General features: G+C 46.7%; 1 protein-coding gene across 1 annotated transcript in view; it reads right to left on the bottom strand.

Annotated features, from left to right (window-relative positions):
• Positions 1-2,212: 2,212 nt before the first annotated feature.
• Positions 2,213-25,286, bottom strand: part of LOC126212687 (uncharacterized) — an 82,602-nt gene continuing 59,528 nt past the window's right edge. The window contains exons 5-6 of the mRNA XM_049940103.1: positions 2,497-2,615; positions 2,213-2,352 (exon numbers count right to left, since the gene is read on the bottom strand). Of these exons, the coding sequence (XP_049796060.1) occupies positions 2,213-2,352; positions 2,497-2,615 (259 nt within the window). The remainder of the gene's footprint in view (positions 2,353-2,496; positions 2,616-25,286) is intronic.

The raw sequence follows: 25,286 nt of genomic DNA on the forward strand, positions 1-25,286 counted from the left end.
GTCCGGTTATTGAGCGATACGAGCAGTGAATTCCGGCGTGTTTGACGATGCGAGGAAAGGGGATGGAGTTCTGGGCTGTTTCCCCTCTGCTGTGGCGTGCTGTACCGTTCCAGTGAGCCGCAGTAGCAGACAACACCAGGTGGGGGGCGTCAGGCGCGTCCCGAACTTTCGGCGAGATGCATAACATGGCTCTCTGTTACCTCCACTAAGAGCGTTTAATATCACGGCGGTGTGTAAGATTGTGTCTGATATGGAATTCATAGTTGCACACAGAGCAACGAAACGTCATCTTACATGTGCCACATGTGGGGAAGACGTGGCAAAAATAAGCACTCGAGTTAACTGCGATACTTCCCCATGACGTTTCTCCTCTGTGTCCAGTACAACTGCTGTTTCTAAGAAACTCATTTAAAATTAAAGTGGCAGCTATGGAAAGTTTTAAAAGAAAATATCGCCAACGAGAGGGCCTGTGTGGGCAGGTGCCACGCATCCATTTGCCGAGGATTTGCCAGGATTACAATGGGCGGTTGAACTTGCTAATAACTTGGACTGCGGGAGCAACACATTGAACTAAGGAGCATCCAGAAGTATTTGAAATTATTACGTGCAATAAACATACGTAAAGTTGTACTTCAAACCAGAGAAACAGATGTTTCAATTAGTATTAACAAGAGTCTCGCGGAAGAATTAAATCAGGAGAAATATTGGGATACTATTTACGCAGAAAGTTGCGAAGTAGCAGAAAATTTTGGAATATCACCTGAAGTGAATGTAATGATTGATGACGGAGAGAAACGGCAAGGCAGAAGAAAACGCTTTGTTGTTGAAGCAGCAGGGGACGATTTAAACCATAGCTCGAGGAACAGTTTTCAGCTAAATGTTTGCCACGCTATTACACAGCTGTAGGGAACGTGACTGTACCGCGTGCAGCCACGTGCCACACGGACACATTCCGTTTCCCGTGGAACTACGTAAGCGAACACGATTCTCCGGTCCAAGAGCTTGTGGGAAACGACGAATCTTGCTACAGTGTAGACGTGAACAACGAAGGTCTCGGAGAAATTTTACTGTTGAAAAGATTCGTGAAGGCAATGTTGTGTCGGAGCATTTCTTCTGCGCCTTGTCAGTACTCTTTGTGAATGAAGTTTGAGTGACGGCCTCACGGACTGTTCTGCCGTTTGCCTGCTGGCGCCTCACAAGCAGAGAGGCCGCTGACAGTTGTGGCAGGAGTCACGTACTGGCAGAGAGCGGCGAGCTGCGTCAGCTGCGGCCGCAGCACGGCCACAGGGAATGAAGTGAGGTGACAGCAACTGAGTTGACAGGCGTGCACTCTCCACTACACTTATTTACTCGATGTATGAGTGAAGGTAAGTGTAATTTTATTACCTGTAGTTGCACGACTTGCGTCACCGTCTCAGCTGTCCCGTTGTGACCGATGAGTGTGGAGACTCGTGTGCGTCGTTGTGAAATTGCTTTCGTGTGCTGAAACACGCGTTCCTCGGTGTTCTGTCTCCAATACAACTAGAATTACTTTGCTTGTTGCAATCTTTTACGTCAAGTAGAGACAACAATACCAGATAGAGAGGATTTCCTTCACATTTTGAATGCGTGTTATGTTGTGGTCTGATTGTGTTTACTTAAATGTGGAGTGACTGTACGGTTCCAGATGATAGTCGCATTATGTAGTGTGAATACTGCTACTAATATCTCATTGTTATTAAACACAACAGGTACGGTAGAGTAGAATGTTTGCTGAATATGGAGAAGTAAATTGAGTCTGATATCAGGAGCGAAAATTGTGGTGATAGAACTGATACAGCGTTAATCTCGGTATGTTGCAAATTAGAATAGTCTGATGTAGCACCTTGTAGACTGGTGTGAAATACTTTTCAGCGATCAGATATTATAGAGCAGTTGTGATTGTTCACAATGAACTGTTGACTTTTGCCATGTTTAGTCTGGAAGTTTTACTCGAGACATTTTTGTTGAGAGGAGGATTGTCCATTGTTACCTGAATTATTTTGCTGTTATCTGGCGTTGTCTGGCTTTTGCTACAACGTTCCTTATGTATGCTACTCGAGGAGGACTGAAATTAGTGAGTCACAATAGGAATGACTTTTTTGTATCTTTATTTAAAAAATTATGAATATTGCTCTCCTACAGATTCTTTCAGTTCCTGTTTTCTTGCACAGAGTTCGCTGGACGGGCTGCCTCATGACAGCATCTCCACCAGCCGCCTGTGGTTCCGCTGCCTGGCGTGGTTCCGCTGCCTGGCGAGGTCCAGCGCTGTCTGCCCACCAGGAGTTGTGGCCCCCCTGTCGGCCCCCGCGACGAGCAGCGCAGCCGCTACTTCTGCGCGGCCACTGAGTGCCGCAAGATGCAGCGGCGTCCACCCACCGCCAACCCTGGCGTCCACCGCCGCCCCCGCCCCCACCAGCAGCCTCGCCGCCTCGACGTCTCCCCTGTGCGCTGCACAGTGCAGGGCGGTCCACCCACTCCACCCGTCCCTCACCCCCACGTCGGCCCCTGCGGCGATCAGCGCCCTCAGCTGCCCCACTGCCCCCACCTCAGCCGCCTGGACCAGCCTCCTGCCCCTCTCCTCTGCAGAGAGGCTCCTGCACAAAACACACAAACTGCCACTCTCTGCTACAAACACACAGCACACAGAACGAGGAAAACCGCCACACGAGGAAACAACTGTTGCGAATACAAATATGTCCTGAAACAAACCTACCGTATTCCCCCTTCCACTGTACAAAACAGTGCGCAATTGTGTGTATGTATTAAATTACAGTACATCTGTTCTATCCCCCTCATAAGAAAATCTTCATTCATCGTCCATTACAAATAGCATTATACAACCTCTGAAAGAATTTCATTACCACATTTTGTCACACTCATTCCTGCAAGTCAGCTCCTTTGCTCTCGGGACGCTACACCTAACCAGTCGCTCACCTCCACTACAGAACAGGCTTCTTGCACCTAACACTGGTCTCTGTCTGCAGCTTCACTGCCAGACGTCACACACAGGAAGAATCCCATCTACTGGTTTTCATACAGACACTTTCCTGGTATGCAGGCAAAAATATTTCACTGCACTTACCGGCAGTTTTCTTGAAACAGCCTCACCAAATACCGAAACTGACACACAGACAACAATTTATTCAAAACATGTCAGATATAACAAACACAAAATTGGCAACTCCACCTACATGAAAACCTGTCTGTGCGTCAGATTTTATGGCCTCTTAGCATACGCACATGTATTTAACAAGTACTGCCATGTTCAAAATCATCTGAACGATCTCAGTTGTCGTCCACCTTGATGTTTTTGCGGCGTAAGGACTGTTCCATGAAGTTTCTGGCGTGCAGCCGCATAAATTCAGTGGTTCGGTCCTCGGGTTTAAAAGGACGGACGAAGTGCGGCAGCGTCACTCACCACAGCTCATTCTGGAGATGGCGGGACGGTGTCCGGCCGAAATATTAGCAGAAGAGGCTGAATTTATGCGGCTGCACGCCAGAAACTTTATGGAACGATCTGAATTGTGTTTCGCCTGATTTGTAATCAGTCCTCATAACATTGTTCCTCTGCTCTGTTTTCGGTACAGTCTTTGCCTGTACAAAATGTTCACTGCATGAGGCCACAAGAGAAAACTGCTCTGTGTGATTATAAGTTTACATGCAAACTGACACTTCGATAAGGCAAATACCAGGAAACGTGTTATTCGAGATTACACAGCCATTACGTTTGCATATTACAATTTATTGTAATAAATGAAGCCTCAGAAAGCAGCATCCTCCTTTAAATGACACGACGAAAGTTTCCTTACTGCGCTACTATCCGGGAATGCAATCCAGCAAGTGAAGACGAAATATCTCACGTATGGTTTCAGTCACAAGTAACAAAGATTGTGCAAGTTCAAACTCGAAATGATCTGCCATAAAGTTGTGTGTTTCCTGGAGATTCGAACGCAGCACTTAATCGCATGGTTAACTGAGCGCAATCAAACGTTAGAAATCATTATTTTTAACCAGCAACTAGATGACAAACTAAATCCAGGAGACGAAAGTGTTGTGTTATGGGCATTCGAAACCAACACCTATCGACACGGACCTCTAGTCACGCGTAGACGTTATATGATTTACTTCATTAGCAGCGAAATGTGCGCATGTCTGTATTGTAAATACAATTATGAAAATTTCCCGCTGACTAGGAATCGAACCCTGGACACACAGTTGTTGACTACATAGACACGTTTACTGTACTATCCTCTTTCACGAGTAGCTGTGAGTGGCATGTTTGAAACTGACATGATAGGACGAAAAGCCGCGTGTCTGGCTAGGGTGTCGAATCCAGAACCCACCATTATTGTTGATAAAGCGCAGAAAGGCATTAAAAATCATAATATCTCACATGTATTTTCGTGTGCATGTGTTGCAACTTAAAGTGCCATGACAGGATTCGAACCCCCACAGACATGTCTTTTGTGAACGTCTTTATAGCTTTTCAGGCAAGTGGAAACAATGAAGCAGTGGAAATGCATCATTGCAAACTGATCAAACGCGACGAAGTGGGAGATCTGAGTGCACCACCAATATTTTCTACATCTCAGGCCCTGATGGAGTCAAGTCCCCTGTGACCTTGCACAGCGATTGGCTCATTCATAAAACAAAAATGGCATAAGAAAGGTAACTGGTGACAGAGTTTCGACCCGGCGTGACTTCCTCCTCTGTCAGGGCCCAGCCTGTACCGACTCTCCTCCAGGTTACCAGAGGTGGGAGAGCTGCTACTTCTATTGGATGAAAATGACTGCCGGATGTAAGAAACGAACCCAGAACTTCAGCTTAGGTAGCTAGAATCATTTCAACTTTTTTTTTTTAACTAGCAACCTTTATCACGAATTTAAATTCATGTAAGTTGCGGGATTCGAACACACTACGTGCAGACTAGAAACTCGCGCCCTTAACCCCTTTTCTTTCATTTAATTTTTTAACCATTCCGGGGCCTGGCCACAACGCCTCCCACCATACATGTCTCCGAGTCACTCCGTTGTTTTCGTGGGTTATTTATTTTTTTATTTTTAATACTTCATCCAGAAGACTGTCTGCACTGAAACTGTCAGCTGCGGGCGACGGCTTCGAAGTTCACTCTGGTTGGCTTTCCAATTTATTTCGCAGTATCTTCTTCCTGATCCAATGCATAATTTTCGCGAAGTTTCTTTGCCATGTTGGTCTTCTCTTAACTCCGAGCAATCCACTTGCTGGAAGCTCCATGCTGCCATTTTGGATGCTTCGCATAACGATGAATGTAACACAGAAAAGAAGAAATGAGGGCAGTCCCGTCTTCTGGTTAAAGCAAGTTGTGGCATACGGAATAAAGTAAAATAAAATGTACTAAGAAGTACCATGTCCTTTGTTGTGAGGACAAAATTTTCCTCCGAGATGCCTTCAACAGGAAATAGGGTGCTTCTGATCCACTTATTTTAGTGTAGATTTCTGTTTCCATAAATTTTGCGGAGTTTCTCCTGCAGTTTTCCGCCTCTGCGATGCACACCCAGGGCGGCTGAAGTGGAGGAGACGCGCCGACCCGTTGTCCGCTTGTGCCCGGCGTGCGTTTTGTTTTGTTTCTTTCTATTAGCAGGTGACACGTTGTTTGTCCTTTTAGCCACTTTACAGCATTTCTTTATTCTAAATGACATGTCACCTTGATAAAATTAAAAAATCGTCAGGCAAGGTATTGCAAATAATGTTGGTGTTATCGTGGCCAACATTTGTCTGATAAGTCCCCGGATATACTCCACTTCAGTGCTCACAAACCTGTCTTCTTCACTTGCTATCAGGTCCCAATTATCACGTGTTGGCGAACCACCCAGGTGGACTGCCTGAAGTTTCGTTCTGGTTGCTACTTTCCTGTTTACTGCCCTCTACCGAGGTTTCACACTTGTTGGTAGGTGAGGGGTGCTGATGTTTATCCAAATGACCTTCCATCTGTAGTGCAGCTACTTTTGTACAGCCACATTTCCTCATTCCTTTTCCGTTAATTGCACGTATATGCTCCTAACTTTTACCATATTCGACGGGCGAACTTTGGTTCGAGTGTAACAGAGTTTGAACCAAAAATTGTTCAAAATGATAAAAGCCATGCATCTATGGCTGGATTCAAGACAGTGGGAGTAATTTCGCCTGCTAAGTGAGACACCAGGGTCGTGTGTGTCTTCTTCCGCATCTCGTGTGTGGAACACACGAATACAGCTTGTGATATTCTCCCAACGTCTGAGAGATCTCTCTCCCCCCCCTCCCCCCACCCCCCGACCCATTTCCAGTTGGAGTCAGCGTGTCCAACTTTACCTTGAAAATGTTACCACGAGCAGAGAGAAATCTTGCTGCTGTTTCACGTGGTTTGGGTAAAACCTTTGCTACAGACTTTAAAAACCACGTACATATTTGAAAAGTGTGCCTTTTGGATATCGTCAAGTCTTCTCGCACTATGTTCTTTGGCGCTAGCTGGCAGACTGGCAAAGGATGTTCCTAGAGTTTGCAGCTGTAGTACGATTCATATGTAACTGTAGCTGATTCCCAAAATTTCCATATGGGGCGACACATTAAGGTCTCCCGTTTTTTTGGTTTTGTTTTGGTTTTAGGGCGCAAAACTGCTATGGTCATTAGCGCCCGGTCCGTGACTTAGGAAACAGTAAAAATCCCATATTGAAAACCAGCAGCAATGGGAACAAAGTCATAAAATTGGAGAAACTAAAAGCAGAAGGAAGGTTTAAAAATCCAGTACAGAAAGCAGTTGGTTGTCCCCAAAAAAAGCTTCAAATGACTGACGTCATTTCACTGGCACTAATAAACTGGAGAACGCGGTCGGCTGAGCGCGTGTCATCTGATAAAATCGACGATAGATCAGGCGATAGCTGTAGACGGGCGCGTAACGGATTAAAATAGGGGCATTCAATTAAAAGGTGTCTCACCGCCCACAGCTGAGAGCAGTGGGGACACAGTGGGGGAGGATCGCCGCTTAAAAGATGTCGATGGCTAAAAAGACAGTGCCCTATCCGGAGTCTAGCTAAAATTACCTCCTCCCAACGACGCGTTCGGGAGGAAGAGGTCCAAGCGCAAGGAAGGGCTTTCACTTCCCGCAATTTATTAAGGGGAAGTGTTGACCAATGCGCGTGCCATAAATGAACAACACGACGACATAAAACGCTCCGTAAATCGCAGAAAGGAATCGATGGAATAGCTGGCGAGGAAGAGAGACTGCAGCCTCGGCCGCTATATCGGCCGCCTCATTGCCACGGATACCAACGTGTCCCGGGAGCCAGAGGAACGCCACCGAGACGCCCCCCAGGTGGAGCAAGTGCAGACAGTGCTGAATCCTGTGGACCAGAGGGTGCACAGGGTAAAGAGCTTGGAGACTGAGGAGAGAGCTGAGAGAATCTGAGCAGATAACGTACTGTATCCGCTGATGGCGGCAGATGTAGTGGACAGCCTGGAGAACAGCGTAAAGCTCCGCAGTATAAATCGAACACTGGTCGGGAGCCGAAATTGATTTGGGGTGTCGCCAACAATATAGGCACTCTCTACACGTAACGATGTTTTCGAGCCATCGGTGTAAATAAATGTGGCGTCCGTCATTTGTGCACATAGAGCAGCAAACGCCCGACGATAAACAAGTGTAGGGGTACCATCCTTGGGAAATCGACAAAGGTCACGGAGCAGGCAGATCCGGGGACGGAGCCAAGGCGGTGCTGTACCCCAAGTTGTCAAGAAGGTTTTAGGAAAGCGGAAGGAAAGAGAATGGAGCAGTTGACGGAAGCGGACTCCCGGGGGTAGTAGGGAGGAGGAGCGGCCTGCATACCCTACATCAAAGGAGGCGTCGAAAAAAAGGTCATGGGCTGGATTAGCAGGCATGGAAGACAGATGGCTAGCATAACGACTCAGAAGGACTGCTCGCCGATTGGACAGCGGAGGTTCAGCAGTCTCAGCATAAAGGCTTTCCACAGGGCTAGTGTAAAAAGCTCCAGACGCTAAACGTAATCCACGGTGGTGGATAGAGTCGAGACGCCGAAGAATAGACGGCCGAGCAGAGGAGTACACTATGCTTCCATAATCCAATTTCGAGCGCACTAAGGCGCGATAGAGGCGGAGAAGGACCACTCGGTCCGCTCCCCAGGAGGTACCATTCAGGACACGGAGGGTGTTAAGCGATCGCAGACAGCGAGCCGAAAGATAGGAAACCTGGGAGGACCAGCATAGTTTTCTGTCAAACATAAGACCCATAAATTTAGCGATGTCTGAAAACGGAAGGTTGACAGGACCTAGATGTAAGGAGGGCGGAAGAAACTCCTTTCGTCGCCAAAAATTAACACAAACGGTCTTACTGGGAGAGAAACGGAAGCCGGTTTCGATGCTCCAAAAGTGGCGGCGATCGAGACATCCTTGAAGACGTCGTTCAAGAAGGCTGGTCCGTTGAGAGCTGTAGTAGATCGCAAAATCGTCCACAAAGAGGGAGCCCGAGACATCAGGAAGGAGACAATCCATAATTGGATTTATAGCGATGGCAAACAGTACAACACTCAGCACAGAGCCCTGGGGTACCCCGTTTTCTTGGGAGAAAGTACGGGAGAGAGTAGTGTTCACCCGCACCCTAAATGTGCGCTCTGCCATAAATTCGCGAAGAAAAAGAGAACAGTGTGCGGGGGATGCCTGTCCTCCAACAGGTATCGTATGCTCTCTCCAGATCAAAAAATATTGCTACCGTTTGGCGTTTCCGGAGAAAATTGTTCATGATATAAGTGGAGAGAGCAACAAGAAGGTCAACTGCAGAACGATGCTTTCGGAAGCCGCATTGGGCAGGTGTTAAAAGACTGCGGGATTCCAGCCACCAAGCTAAACGGTAATTCACCATACGCTCCAAAACCTTACAGACACTACTCGTGAGAGAAATGGGGCGATAGCTAGAGGGGAGACGTTTGTCCTTTCCAAGTTTCGGAACGGGAACGACGATAGCTTCCCGCCATCGTCTGGGAAAAGTACTGTCGGTCCAAATTCGATTATAAAGGCGAAGGAAGTAACGCAGACTATGGGTTGATAAATGCAGCAACATTTGGACGTGGATATCATCCGGTCCTGGGGCGGAGGAGCGAGAAGAAGAGAGGGCATGTTGGAGTTCCCGCATGGAGAAAACAGTATTATAACTTTCGCGATTTTGAGAGGAGAAAGCAAGAGGTCGCACTTCCGCTGCACGTTTCTTCGGGAGAAACGCTGGCGGGTAATTGGAAGAGCTCGAAATCTCAGCAAAGTGCTGACCCAATGAGTTAGAAATTGCGACGGGGTCCACTAAGGTATCATGCGCGACAGTGAGCCCAGAGACCGGGGAGAAACTAGACGCGCCTGAGAACCGTCGAAGCCGACTCCAAACTTCCGAGGAGGGAGTGAAGGTGTTAAATGAGCTAATAAAGAATTTCCAGCTTGCCTTCTTGCTATCGCGGATGACGCGACGGCATCGCGCACGGAGCTGCTTATAGCGGATACAGTTGGCCAAAGTAGGATGGTGGCGGAAAATGCGAAGAGCACATCGCCGCTCACGTATTGCGTCACGGGATGCCTCGTTCCACCAAGGAACTGGGGGGCGCCGGGGCAATTCGGAGGTGCGTGGTATTGAACGTTCCGCAGCTGTAAGAATAACGTCGGTAATATGTGTGACCTCATCGTCGACGCTGGGAAAGCGACGGTCATCGAATGTCGCTAGACACGAAAAAAGTGTCCAATCGGCTTGGGCAAACTTCCAGCGTCGCGGGCGCATATATGGCAGTTGAGGCTGCAGTCTAAGGACACAGGAAAAGTGGTCACTCGAGTGTGTATCATCAAGGGCGAACCATTCGAAGCGCCGAGCTAGCGGAACAGTACCAATCGCAAGGTCCAAATGAGATAAATTTGTCGTGGAGGCAGACAAAAATGTGGGGACCCCAGTGTTGAGGCAAACTAGATCCGCTTGGTGGAAGACGTCTAGCAAGAGGGAGCCACGTGGACAAGGATGTGGAGATCCCCAAAGCGGGTGGTGGGCATTGAAGTCCCCACCCAGCAAATAGGGGGGTGGAAGCTGACCAAGAAGATGAAGGAGATCAGCTCGTGCCATTGGTGTGGACGATGGAATGTATACAGTACAAAGAGAGAACGTGTATCCGGAAAGGGAAAGACGGACGGCGACAGCTTGGAAGGAACTGTTTAAGGGGATAGGGTGATAATGGAGAATATCATGGAGAAGAATCATGAGCCCTCCATGGGCTGGAGTGCCTTCAACAGAGGGGAGGTCATATCGGACGGACTGAAAATGAGGGAGAACAAAGCGGTCATGGGGACGCAGCTTTGTTTCCTGAAGACAGAAGATGACCGGCGAGTAGGATCGTAAGAGGATCGACAATTCATCCCGATTGGCTCGAATGCCGCGGATATTCCAGTGGATAATGGACATAGGGTGAACAGAAAATGGAGGATTGTGACCAAGGGTGCTGTCAACTCAACGACTGCTCAGAGCTTGTGACCGACAGCATGGAATGGCATTCAGCCGAAGGCAGAAGATCCTGATCCATAGGTTGGTCAGGAGCAGCTCCTGCCACCAGCGATCGGCCAGTTGACTGGCCACCAGCAGTGCGCCTCGGCGACACAGAAGATGGCCGAGGGCGATTTCCGCCAGGTGGCGCTGTAGATGGGACACGCCTTGGCGGAGGAGAGGAACTGGTTTTTTTTGTAGCCTTCTTGGAAGTATGATGTTTAGATGAAGGAGGAACTGATGGTGGTGAAGTTGCAGTACGTAAAAACTCGTCACGAGTATGCTCTTTTCTCGAAGACTTGGTGTCTGACTTTTGGGCTCGAGATTTAGCAGAACTCGACGAAGGGTGAGCCATAGAGTGGGCAGGCGAAAGTGGCGAGGTTGAACGGGCGATCTTTGCGCTGGCCGATCTGACGACCGTGGCACTAAAGGTGAGGTCGCAAGTCTGCGTGGCCGCCTCCTTTGTTGGCCGAGGAGAAGCAAGGACAGTGCTGTATTTGCCTGTCTGAGGCACAGTGGGCTGTCGACTGGCGAATAATTTTCGAGCAGCAAAGGTCGACACCTTTTCTTTCACTCTTATTTCCTGGATGAGCTTTTCGTCCTTAAAAACGGGGCAATCTCGAGAGGAAGCAGCGTGGTGACCCATACAGTTGATGCAGCGAGGGGATGGTGGTGGACAAGCACCCTCATGGGCATCCTTGCCGCACGTAACACATTTGGCCGGATTGGAACAGGACTGGCTGGTGTGATTGAACCGCTGACATCGATAGCAACGCGTAGGGTTTGGGACGTAAGGGCGAACGGAAATGATCTCATAGCCTGCTTTGATTTTCGATGGCAGTTGAACTTTGTCAAATGTCAAGAAGACAGTGCGGGTTGGAATGATGTTCGTGTCAACCCTTTTCGTAACTCTATGAACAGCCGTTACGCCCTGGTCAGACAGGTAGTGCTGAATTTCTTCGTCAGACAATCCATCGAGGGAGCGTGTATAAACGACTCCACGCGAGGAATTTAAGGTACGGTGTGGTTCCACCCGGACAGGGAAGGTGTGGAGCAGAGAAGCACGCAGCAATTTTTGTGCCTGGAGGGCACTGTTTGTTTCTAACAACAGGGTGCCATTCCGTAATCTGGAACAAGACTTTACAGGACCTGCAATTGCGTCGACACCTTTCTGAATAATGAAAGGGTTGACCGTGGAGAAGTCGTGACCTTCGTCAGACCGAGAAAGAACAAAGAACTGTGGCAACGATGGAAGAACTGTCTGTGGCTGAGACTCAGTGCACTTACGTTTGTGAGCAGACGTAGTGGAAGGTGAGGAAGCCATTGCGGAAGAATCCCCCATGATTACCGGCGTCTCCGATGGCGCGCTCCTCCCTTGTGGGGGCCCTCACTGAGGGCACCCCCGCCTTAGGTGATTATTCACACCTCAGGTCACACCTCCCGACAAACGGACGGAGGGACCAATCGGCACTTTCGGAAGGTATCAGCTCGGGTAATCACCCCTCCCTGGGCCTGGCCGTTACCAGGGGGTACGTACGTGTCCTACCCGTCTACCTGGGGCGGGGAATTACGCGTTACCACGTCACCGGCTACGCATGGAAGTGCGTGGGTCGGCCTTCAGACACGCACAGGGAGGAAAAAAGAAAGGGAAAGGAAAGAAGAGGGGTCTCAAACGCCGCAGCGGAGAAAAGGGCAAAGAGAAGAGGGAAGGAAAAGAGAAGGACAGAGGAAGGACATGGACTTGCAAGTGTAGAAAGCAAGGAATTCGGAACAGTTTCGAGCGTCCGTCTCCGGACGTAGGCACATACCATACTCCCAGAGGGGGAGAAAAGGAAGGAAAGAGCCAGATGCGACGGGGGGGGGGGGGGGGGCGAAGATGAGGGACGGGGAAGGATGCGGAAAGGGAAGGTATGCAGCCCGGAAAGGAAGGAGGGCCACATTAGCTCGGGGTCCCGTGCTCGCTACGCACGTGTCCACAAAAGAGTTGTGGACCCCCTGGGGGGAAGGTCTCCCGTGTTTTGCAGAGATATTCCACGTGTGATTTAATGTTGCTCGGCTTCGCACCTGATGCAAGTTCGGATTTGCTGATGACCTGCAGTGTCTTCTCCCAGTCACTGTCGCCAACGATCACTACATGCACATCACCCGTGTACGCCCAACACACGATATTCTGGCGGTATGTATGTGTGTGTGTGCATGCGTGCAGCCCTCGTAGTTGTTTCTGCAGAGCGGCTAGCAGGGCCTCAGCGGCAGTGGCGAACGAGGCCCTCCACACAGGACCACTTCTCGCCGCACACACCTCTTGAGTGCGAGCTGCCTCGTTAGCTGACCACTCACTGATCATGATTTGCAAACTGCTGTTCTTCAACATTATACCAATTACCTGGACAAAATATTGCAGAAAATCCAGTACGGTAATTGTTTCAAGAAGGCACTGGTGACTCACCCTGTCGAAAGCATTCCCGAAATCGAGCGACATTACGGCGCACTCGAACGTGACAACATGTGCCGCAGCTACCATGTCGCTATATTCACGGACAGTTTGAATACTTTATCTGCCTCTACCCACCGTAATTCGATACGGGCCAGTCACCTCACGCATTGTCATTTTCACTCTCCAGGCAAGAACGTGCACCATTAATTTTGTAATCACCATTCAGGGCAGTAACTGATCTCAAGAGTCCCTTCAGTCAGCCATAGTGCCAGCAGTGCTAGTGTTTTGAATACAGTCCTTAGACAGGTAGGGCTTTTTTCATTGTTTTCTACAAGAAGCGTCTAGTAACCACAGTTAAGTCAACTATCAGCGGCCTTTAGTGAATTAGCAGTCTAGTTAAAAGTTGGTTAACTCTCTACAGTAAATTGATTTCTTAGGACGGATAGGATGTGTGACTGCTGTGTACGGACGCAGGGGGAGCTGGCCACTGTCCGCGAACAGCTGAGCGTGTTGATGGCCGCGGTCAGCCGTCTTCAGGCTGCTGCCTCTGAGTGTAGCGGCAGTGGGGAGTCTGGTGCGTCGCAAGGTACACCCCAGGTGTTACACATGCTTCACCCACTGTCCCTGCTGTCGAGACATCCTCGCGGGTACCGGGCGCGGTTGGGCCACCCTCTCCCCAAGGGGAGTGGCGGGTTCCGCGGCGTTCGCGGCGCACCAGGCGGAGGGTAAATGTGGAGGCTGGCCGTGTGGCATCGCCCGCTCTGCCTGTGAGTGGACATGTGGCTGCTCCTTCAGCACACAGGGGGAAGGGTTTATTAGGTATTGGGAGCTCCAACGTTAGGCGGGTAATGGAGCCCCTTACAGAAATAGCGGAAAGGTCGGGGAAGAAGGCCAGTGTTCACTCTGTCTGCTTTCCGGGGGGTGTCATCCGAGATGTGGAGGAGGCCCTGCCTGCGGCGATAGAGAGCATTGGGTGCACCCGATTGCAAATTGTTGCTCATGTCGGCACCAATGACTCCTGCCGTCTGCGTTCAGAGGTCATCCTCAGTTCATACAGGTGGTTGGCGGAGTTGAAGGTGGAAAGCCTCGCTCGCGGGGTGGAATCTGAGCTAACTATTTGTAGTATCGTTCCCAGAACCAATCGCGGTCCTCTGGTTTGGAGCCGAGTGGAAGGCTTAAACCAGAGGCTCAGACGATTCTGCGGAGATCTGGGGTGCAAATTTCTCGACCTCCGCTATCGGGTGGAGGAATGTAGGGTCCCCCTGAATAGGTCAGGCGTGAGGAAGCGGCTACAAGGGTAGCCGAGTACGTGTGGAGTGCACATGTGGGTTTTTTAGGTTAGAGAATTCCCTCCCTAGGCCCGACAAGACCCCTCTTGAGACGCGACAAGGTAGTAGTAAGCAAAACGCAACGGGGAATAACAATATTAATGTGCTAATAGTAAACTGCAGGAGTGTCCATAGAAAGGTCCCAGAAATGCTCTCATTAATAAACGGTCACAATGCCCACATAGTACTAGGGACAGAAAGTTGGCTGAAACCAGATGTAAACAGTAATGAAATTCTAAACTCAGATTGGAATGTATACCGCAGAGACAGACTGGACAGTGAAGGGGGAGGCGTGTTTATAGCGATAAGAAGTGCAATAGTATCGAAGGAAATTGACGGAGATCCGAAATGTGAAATAATTTGGGTGAAGGTCACGGTTAATTCAGGCTCAGACATGGTAATTGGATGTCTCTATAGGCCCCCTGGCTCAGCAGCTGTTGTGGCTGAGCACCTGAAGGATAATTTGGACAAAAATTCGAGTGGATTTCCCCACCATGCCATAGTTCTGGGTGGAGATTTTTCTTTGCCGGATATAGACTGGGAGACTCAAACGTTCATAACGGGTGGCAGGGACAAACAACCCAGTGAAAATTTTTTAAGTGCTTTATCTGACAAGTACCTCGAGCAGTTAAACAGAGAACCGACTCGTGGCGATAACATATTGGACCTTCTGGTGACAAACAGACCCGAACTATTTCAAACAGTTAACGCAGAACAGGGAATCAACTATCATAAACTGGTTACTGCATCGATGATTTCAGCCGTAAATAGAAATATTAAAAAAGGTAGGAAGATTTATCTGTTTAGCAAAAGTGACAAAAAGCAGATTTCAGAGTACCTGACGGCTCAACACAAAAGTTTTGATTTAAGTACACACAGTGTTGAGGATCAGTGGACAAAGTTCAAAACCATCGTACAATATGCGTTAGATGAGTATGTGCCAAGCAAGACCGTAACAAATGGGAAAGAGCCACCGCGGTACAACAACCGAGTTAGAAAACTGCTGCGGAAACAAAGGGAACTTCACAGCAAACATAAACACAGCCAACGCCTTGCAGACAAACAAAAATTACGCGAAGCGAAATGTAGTGTGAGGAGGGCCATGCGAGAGGCGTTCAATTAATTCTAAAGTAAAGTTCTATGTACTGACTTGGCAGAAAATCCTAAGAAATTTTGGTCTTGTGTCAAAGCGGTAGGTGGATCAAAACAAAATGTCCAGACACTCTGCGACCAAAATGGTACTGAAACAGAGAATGACAGACTAAAGACCGAAATGCTAAATCTCTTTTTCCAAACCTGTTTCACAAAGGAAGAATGCACTGTAGTTACTTCTCTAGATTGTCGCACAGCTGACAAAATGGTAGATATCGAAATAAACAACAGAGGGATAGAGAAACAATTAAAATCGCTCAAAAGAGGAAAGGCCGCTGGACCTGATGGGATACCAGTTCGATTTTACACAGAGTACGCAAAGTAACTTGCCCCCCTTCTTGCAGCGGTTTACCGTAGGTCTCTAGAAGAGCGTAGCGTTCCAAAGGATTGGAAAAGGGCACTGGTCATCCCCGTTTTCAAGAAGGGACGTCGAACAGATGTGCAGAACTATAGACATATATCCCTAAAGTCGATCAGTTGTAGAATTTTGGAACACGTATTACGTTCGAGTATAATGACTTTTCTGGAAACTAGAAGTCCACGAGACTCAAGAGGGCCATAGACACAGGTTCACAGGTAGATGCCGTGTTTCTTGACTTCCGCAAGACGTTCGATACAGTTCCCCACAGTCGTTTGATGAACAAAGTAAGAGCATATGGACTATCAGACCAATTGTGAGACTGGATTGGAGAGTTCCTAGATAACAGAACGCAGCATGTCGTTCTCAATGGAGAGAAGTCTTCCGAAGTAAGAATGATTTCAGGTGTGCCGCAGGGGAGTGTCTTAGGACCGTTGCTGTTCACAATATACATAAATAACCTTGTGGGTGACATCCGAAGTTCGCTGAGGCTTTTTGAGGATGATGCTGTGGTATATCGAGAGGCTGGAACGACGGAAAATTGTACTGAAATGCAGGAGGATCTGCAGCGAATTGATGAATGGTGTAGGGAATGGCAATCGAATCTCAATGTAGACAAGTGTAATGTGGTGCGAATACATAGAAAGATAGATCCCTTATCATTTAGCTACAAAATAGCAGGTCAGCAACTGGAAGCAGTTAATTCCATAAATTATCTGGGAGTACGCATTAGGAGTGATTTAAAATGGAATGACCATATAAAGTTGATCGTCGGTAAAGCAGATGCCAGACAGATTCATTGGAAGAATCCTAAGGAAACGCAATCCGAAAACAAAGGAAGTAGGTTACAGTACGCTTGTTCGCCCACTGCTCGAATACTGGTCAGCAGTGTGGGATCTGTACCAGATATGGTTGATAGAAGAGAGAGAGAAGATCCAACGGAGAGCAGCGCGCTTCGTTACAGGATCATTTAGTAATCGCGAAAGCGTTACGGAGATGATAGATAAACTCCAGTGGAAGACTCTGCAGGAGAGACGCTCAGTAGCTCGGTACGGGCTTTTGTTGAAGTTTCGAGAACATACCTTCACCGAGGAGTCAAACAGTATATTGCTCCCTCCCACGTCTCATGAAGAGACCGTGAGGATAAAATCAGAGAGATTAGAGCCCACACAGAGGCATACCGACAATCCTCCTGTCCACGAACAGTACGAGACTGGAATAGAAGGGAGAACCGATAGAGGTACTCAAGGTACCCTCCGCCACACACGGTCAGGTGGCTTGCGGAGTATGGATGTAGATGTAGATTGTTTCTATTATTTGTGAGTTGTTCAACGTGGCTGACTCTTTCGAGAGTATCGCTGTCTCCAGTTCAATTCCAGTTCCAGCATTAATTACAGCAACATCGTGTAGCGCAGCGGCCGTTAGTTCCTGAAGTAGATAACATCAGTGTCTGCCACATACATAAAGTGTTTCAAGCCACATACTTTCAGATGTTTAAAGGTGCAATCCTCTAAGTCTGACATGGGTTCGTAATGTACCACGTTTCGTAAATTAGACTCTTTCATCGAATACACTCAGTACAAAAGCTATTGACAAATGTGACATATGTATCCGCCTCCTGCCACTTTGGTCTGGGCGAGGTAACCGTTCGTTACCGGAGACTGACAGGTGCGCCTCTGGAAGCTGAACGAGTTTTGCCGTTTCCCCATCTGCCGCCACCTCGTCCGCACAGTTCTTCGATACCTCTGTGGGGAGCTGCGCTTGCGTCTCGCTGTACTTCCGCGGGGGCGGGCGCGCTGGCGGCGGCTGGTGTGTGGATGACAGGTCCAGGCTGAGTAGTGCGACTGGAACCTCCCTCCAAAGTTTCACTTAATTTCTGGACTGCTTGTTGGACGTTTTCGCGTTTCAGTCGACCAGTTCGTGTCTGCTGTGCGGAGCTGACTCATACTAGCATCTCCCGACATTCACTAAGACACAAAGACTGCAGCGGAGAGCTGCGATAAGCTCTCAGACTCACCGCAGCTCGCAGCAGAGGTCCGCAAGCGGCGGCCGCTGAAGGCACACTGGCGTTCGTTTCACCAGCAGCGGAATGTGCGCGTGTCTGGTTTGGAAAATTCCTGTGGCGACTGGGAATCGAACCCTGCACATACCGTCCGACTACATGAAAAGAGACGCTGACAGTGTTTTTCAACACTAGCCAACAGCCTCTGACTAAATCGAAACCCATACCCATTGTTATTGTTCACAGAGAGGCGTCATAAATCATAATAATTTGTCACATGAAGTTTGGTGTGTCCTTGCTACAAGTTGAAAAGACAGACCGAGATTCGAACCCAGTCGTGCATCTTTCCTGAAGACGGTAACAACTTTGGAATCGTGGGGAAACAACAGAACAGTGGAGCTTTTTTTTGTGGTAAGGTCTTACTGCACTCCACTGAACTTACGCTAAGGACGACACACACCCCCATCCCAGAGGGAGGACTCTAACCTCCGACATGGGCAGCCGCGCAGACCACAAGGCGAACGGTGGAAAGTATCAACACAAAGGCATCAGACGTGACGAAAAGGGAGATCCGAGTTCGAATCTCAGTCCAGCACCGATATTTTGCACATGTCATGCCGAAATAAAATAAGAATCAGCTGCCCAGTGATCTTGCACGATCAGTGGCACATTCATCAAAATACACTCTCGCATAAGAAAGGTTACTGGTGACTGACTTTCAACCTGGCATGATTAGGCCTCTGTCATGGCCCACCCTATAAGGACTCTCGCGCAACAAGTAGCAAAGTCACGTCTCGTATGTCCGTTTGGAACCACAGTGCAACACTACATTTTTCGAATGACGTCACCAGAGGTGAAGATGTGCTGTTTGTACTTCTTAAATTGATTGCCTTATGTGAGAACCTAGCCCCGACCATCACAAGAATCATTCCAAATAAACACCCTTCTGCACAGAGCATTGGTTCACGACTGTGTCGTAATGAAGGCCTTTGCACACTAATGGAAAATTCCGATTCCGTGGAGGTCTATTACAACCTGTTCGAAACGTCTCTTTGTTGGTCAATATCGACAGTCACTGGCCACCTTGGCTACCTAAGGCGTGCTCCTGACTTGGGTCTGTTATCGCCGAAATAAGATCACGTTAAGAGGCAGCTGCACGAACGGCCAACACGGTATAGTGCGCAGATTTCTGCAGGATGTGCCTCTCCACTTGCGATTCTACGCTCATACTATTTCGCGTCTATTCACAAATTTGTGTAAACCCAAAGACCAGATATCGAACACACTCTCCTCTTTGGTTTCGAAATTGCATTTCGTCTCGCATAATTGCATTCCTGCAGCATTTTATGGGGAGAGTACTGCAGCATGTAAGCAACCAGGGTAGATTATACCTAAAGACAAGTTTCTGCCAAAACTTAAATCGTGTTTGCAGCTGCTAGTAACATAATAATTGGTTGGATGAAAACGTGCACTTTTGAAATGCAGCAAACAGCTGAAACTAGCCAATGTGGATTTAAAAACTTCGTTTCAAATAAATTCACTGCCTCAGCGAGGAAGATTAATAAAAGCCAAATTTCTTTAGCAAACCTACAAAAATAACTATTGTTCTGCAAGGCGATTAAGGCCCGACTGTCAGGAAGGTGGAAATAAAATAAAATCTGAAACTAATAACATATTTTAGTCTACTGTACTCTTATCAATGTATTTTACTTCGCTTGATAGCTCCCGGCCACAGAAATCAATTTTGTTTTCGTTTGACGTGAGAGCAATAAACGAAGAGGAGACAGCACAATCACTAAACGTAAACGCAGGTCACGTGGAGATCAGCCACCTCCCCACCATAACTCACAAGGAGACGGCATGACCGTGGGGTCGGGGATTTGTCCGAAATTTTGCGTGGTGAAAGAGGACCCCTAACACCTCACGTGGTTAAAATATTAGGACGCACTACTCGGAAAATCCCGTGAAAAATCGATCCAAAGTTTCTCAGGTGCCTTATGAGTATAAAATGTTGGTCCAGTGTCGAGCCGCCGTTTGGCCTAGTCATTGTGGTATTATTTTGTTAACAGGAAATTTTCAACGAACTCCAGACTACATTGCTTTCATCTCACTGATTCCCCTTCGCGTACCACTTGCAACCTGATTGACACAGATGAGCATCAATTTGTCTGTGGAAATGCAGATAATATATGGTTGTCAATCAGAAAAAAATTAGCAACTATGCAGAGAAAACCGCCGTATTTGATAACGGCAACGTGTCTTTTATACCCGGAATAAGAATTACACCCCACCTCAAAGAAAAATGCCGACAACTGATTGAAGGGACACGCGGTATTTTACCTGCTGTCCAGTAAAGAAAGGAGCAAAGGAGATTTTTGGACGTACATCTCCGACCGGCATCACAAGCTACTACGCATAAATAATTACTATGATACATACGCCAACTTCCTCAGAAGAAGTGTCACGTGAACTCCATTTTCGATTATGCGATTCAGAACATGAAGAAACGAGAGACAATTTAACCTTTGAAAAACAAATACGATCAAGTGACGAACATCACTATCTGGTTTAGGCCTTGATTTCTTCTAAAATGGCCGGCCGGTGTGGCCGTGCGGTTATAGGCGCTTCAGTCTGGAACCGCGTCACCGCTACGCTCGCATGTTCGAATCCTGCCTCGGGCATGGATGTGTGTGATGTCCTTAGGATAGTTAGGATTAAGTAGTTCTAAGTTCTAGGGGACTGATGACCTCAGATGTTATGTCCCATAGTGCTCAGAGCCATTTGAACCATTTGAATCTTCTAAAATGTCAAGGAACCTGTAATTAATTTTCGTTTGTTTTATTACTTTTAAATGTTAGTTGAAAATTATGTACTACTGTGGAATGTTATGGCCAATTTAAAAAATGGTTAGGGCTCGGACTCTTATGCCAGAGGCCTTGGGTTCTTTTTCTTCTGTTTCATTTCCTTTTGTTATTCCACCAATTATTCAAAAAGTTTCTCAAACTTACATTATTTTAGCTCAAGAATGTAAAGTTTTTCATTCACTGAAAAATATTCGTGCTCGTTGTTCTATTTCGTTTCATGGGGTTTCAAGGTTTAGAGGGGCTTTGTAAGGGTCCCCTTGGGATTGTAACGGCCATCTGCGCATAGGACTGTGCGCGAGCCGTGAGAAGTAAACGGCAGTTTGTTTTTCGACTTCGTCGTGAACAGACATGCCTGTTTCAAATTTCGACGTGTTATTCCGATCCGAGGTTGAACACGTCGACTGAGGAAGTTGCTGGCTCATCTGGAATAGGAGAAGAAATTCCTGAAGAATCCGTTCATAGTGATCCATCAAAATTACGATTGAAGGGCGCAGCGGTGTATTATGAAAAGCTGTTGACGGAAAATATTTTAATTGCATCGACATCTTCGGAAGAAATCTCTCACGATGCTATGTTATTGGCCGGAGAACTTTATAATAATACACTGGAACTTTTGGGTGAAAAAACATTCGTAACTGAAGAGGAATTAATTCACGCTCATGAGGATTGCGAAGAATGTGAGGAGAACGACGAACAGTTGGAAGTGTCAGAAAATGATTCGTCTCCAGACGAATTTTAACCGTCACCGAAAAGATTTAAAAGTAACATGATTCCCTTTGCCTACAAAGTCGTGAATATTACTAAAGCGCACCTCACGTGGTCCTTGGCGACGTTGCAAACAAAAAAAATGCCAATGGATGCGAAAAGAATATCTTTCACAATGGGAGAAAGATATTAAAAGTGGTGGTACGCGAATGGATAAATTTGAGGCGATAGATTCGTGGACCTACGACAGTTTTGTGGAAGCAAGACAGCAACATCAGCAAGTTGCGACAAAAAATTTACGGCAATGGACATTGGCTGCGGCTGCACAATTCGTCAGATTTCAAATTCAAGGCGTCTGATCGATAGGTCACGGCGTTTAAACAGAAGCACAGAATTTCACAACGCAAGATCACGAAACTGGTTTCGAAAAAAGAGGCGGCGTCAATGGAGGCCATCCAGGCGTCTGCGGAGGCCTTTCGTCGGCAGACGTGCCGGTTAATCCCTCAATACCACGACGAGGATTATGCGATACATACTGACCCAACAGGTAAACACATGCATCACTTCAAATTTAATTATAGAAAAAGATATTTACATACACATTCGAATATTGTTTAATATTAAAAATACTATTGTTTTAGGACACCAATATCAATCTCACTGAAAAAGTAAGTAAAACAGTTTTCGTGAAAAAGTCGGATTTGAATAAAGTGACGCATTCGTACACCGCACAATATTCAATAACATTATCCGGAAAACTGCTCCCACATGTCTTCATATGCTTACAAGAAGCGACCGGTCATTTCGGACCTCGTATTCACTAATTAATAGATGGCTATGGCAATACTTATACGAACGTCATCGTAACATCATCGCAGTCCGGAAAAGGAACAACAGTTTTATACATGGATTTTCTCCGCAAATGTTTAAAATCTTTCGTCGGGGAGAGTAAATATTTACTTCTCATTGACTCTTGGGGAGGTCAAACGATTCCGGAGACATATGATGCAATTTTTCAAGATGACGGAAATATGCCAACTTGGTCTCTGAAAGTCATACCTCAAAAATGCACTTCTTTGGTGCAACCTTGTGATGTTTACTTTTACAGGCAAGTTAAAAATTTCGTAAACCGCTTGCAAAATTGCAGCAAATTGTAACAAGAGAATCGTGAAATTAATTCCCGGGAAGATTGCATCAAAATTCATTCTATAATTATCTATCAATCATCGTCACCAATATTCCGAGACATGATTCAGTATGACTGGTTTGCCTCAAAATTATCAGAAACTAGAAACATTTTCGTAAATATTAATGGGGCATGTTTTTGTACAGATTTATTGCGAACGCCTGTTTTTATATGTTGCGCAAGATGTCGCAAAAATTATTGCTTTGTTTGTTTTTACGATAATTACCACTGCGGTTCTTGTTTATCATTATTATTTGTTATTCTGATTAAAAAACCAATGTTTCACCTCATATACTTTACAATGGAAAATGGAAAACCCACTGCCATGATTTGTGTTGTTGGACAAAAAGAAAGGAATGACATAAATGAGGTGACAGATAATTGCAGTCATACATTACAGTGTTCAAAGAATGAGTCTTTAGCAGTAGCACAAATCGGCACCTTCACTGTCACCTTCAACCCGTGGCAGTTCAGCACGCACATTTTCTTCTTCTGCAGCCTGAGGTTCCTCATCATAATTTCCCAGACCCAAATTAATCATTCAGTAAATCCTTGACGGGTGTTCCTTCCAGGGTAAATTACGTGGACAGAGCAGCAGTGCCGAACAGCGACATCGCAAAATCCTTCACTGCCTTGTTATGTTTGTCAGTTCCAGCCTTCTAAACGCATCCTTGGGGAGTTCAAGATCTTCCTTCATATCAGACACCAGATGTTTGCCGTCATATTCTTGTATCTGCTGTATTACTAATTTATTTTTCATGTGCGACTTGCAGGTGAGGTTGGGGTCGGGAACGTGAACCCAACCCATTCCCTCTCTACTAGGAATCCAGTTCCTAACCAATACCCATTCTACTGAAGACAATTCGGAGCACGTTACCATAGTTCTCATTGTGATTCTGATATTTAAGTATTTTCTCGAATTCATTTTCCATATTTTCATGTTTCCGTCTTTCAGCTAAAATCACCTTTGCTGTAACTTTTTTGGAGTTTAAAAGCTTTTTGCTGAGATAACTTAGTTACGGATTATACTCCCTAATGTGTTTTAGCTTAAAACTTATTTTTTTTATATTTATCGGCGGCTCTACAATTTCTGGCCTGACAATGTCGTATAGTTTTGCTGGAGTGCACCCTGGACCGTTACACATTATGCCCTATGTTCGTTTAACATACAACGCCATCGCTTTACACTTTATGTCAGACCCATTCCTCCATTGCTTGCATCCAAAACTGCTGTCTCCACCGGCACTCGAAACAATTCCCCTTTCCACAAGAACTCTGCTAAGGTGGACATGATCGCCTTCTCCACCATTGATGGAATGGGGAGAACCTGTGCTATGCAGTAGGCCTTGGATAAAATATACGTGTTGATAAACAGCATTCTCTGGAACTGGTCTATGCTACGTTGACAGCTCCCTTGATTTTTCTTGCCACCTTCCGCCAACTTACTGCTATCATTTTTAAAAAGAGAGTTGTCAATGCCATTCCAAGAGCTTTGCGTTCATTAACATGGTTCGCCCACTCAATGCGCAAGTTAGCAAGCCGCTTTATATCTAGAAATTTACTTTTGTTTCCATTTACCCTCGCACCTGATGCGGAACAGTATTTTGCAAGTACCATCTCTAGTTGCGTCGCATCTGTTTGGTCTCTGATGATTACGCCTGCATCGTCAGCGTAAGCGCCTACCACGGTCTTTGTTCATTGAAAGATAATGCCTGTCAGCATGTGCTGTAGCTGTCTCAGGAAAGCTTACAGCGGCATAACGAACAGGAGCATGGATAAGGGGCTTCCTTGGGTAACACCCCTTTTTATGTCAATTTGTTTTGTCAGTTGACAGCTAACGGAGATTTGTGCAGTAACACCCATTGTCACGTTCTTGAGGATGTCGATGGTTCTTGGCAGGAAGTCCATTCGATGCATTGTCTCTATCAGGTATTTGTGATTAATTTGATCAAATGCCTTATGGACGTCTATGAAAAGCAGTCCACATTTTATGTTACTTGCCTGCGCTAGCGCAATGACATCGCGATACAAGGCCGCAGTTTGTACAATCGTCCTTCTGAAAGCACAAGTGTGCTGTTGACCTATGATGTCAGCGGTGCATGGCGTAAAGCGCTTGTTAATTACTCGAGCTATAATTTTATAATCCGAATTTAAAAGCGAAATCGGCCGTAGGTTATTTATTTTTTTGCAGCCTCTGTTCTTCGGGATCAACACGATTTTGCATTGTTTCAACTCTGCAGGCACTTTTCTCCTATTAGGGTCCAAAATCGTTTATAGAATTCAATGGGCAGTCTGTCAGGTCCTGGAGATTTCCTAGCGGGGGAGCTGCACACGATTTCTAATACATCTTCCTTGGTGATGTCCGAAGAAATCTCGCGATATTCGTGGAAGATATGCACCAAAGAGCTCATCGTATTCTTCTTCGTTTGTTTCCCCCGACGCATACATACGTTCATAATACGCTGAGATCTCTGTAATTATTTCCTTCTGGGTGGTGAGTATGGTACCATCCACGAAACTACTACTACTCTTGGCGTGTCTGACAAGGTGGTACAATGCAGCAGTCTCATCTTCAGTGACTGAGTCTGCTTTGGATTTCATTTCAAGTCCCTCCAGTTTCTTAGGTTTCAGACTTGATAATTTTGCTTTTATTTGCTTGATGTCTTTTAATCTTGCAGGAATTGCATCTGTCTGATCGTAGAGTT

The sequence above is a fragment of the Schistocerca nitens genome, chromosome 11 (assembly GCF_023898315.1).
Source record: "Schistocerca nitens isolate TAMUIC-IGC-003100 chromosome 11, iqSchNite1.1, whole genome shotgun sequence".
Taxonomy (NCBI): Eukaryota; Metazoa; Arthropoda; class Insecta; order Orthoptera; family Acrididae; genus Schistocerca; species Schistocerca nitens.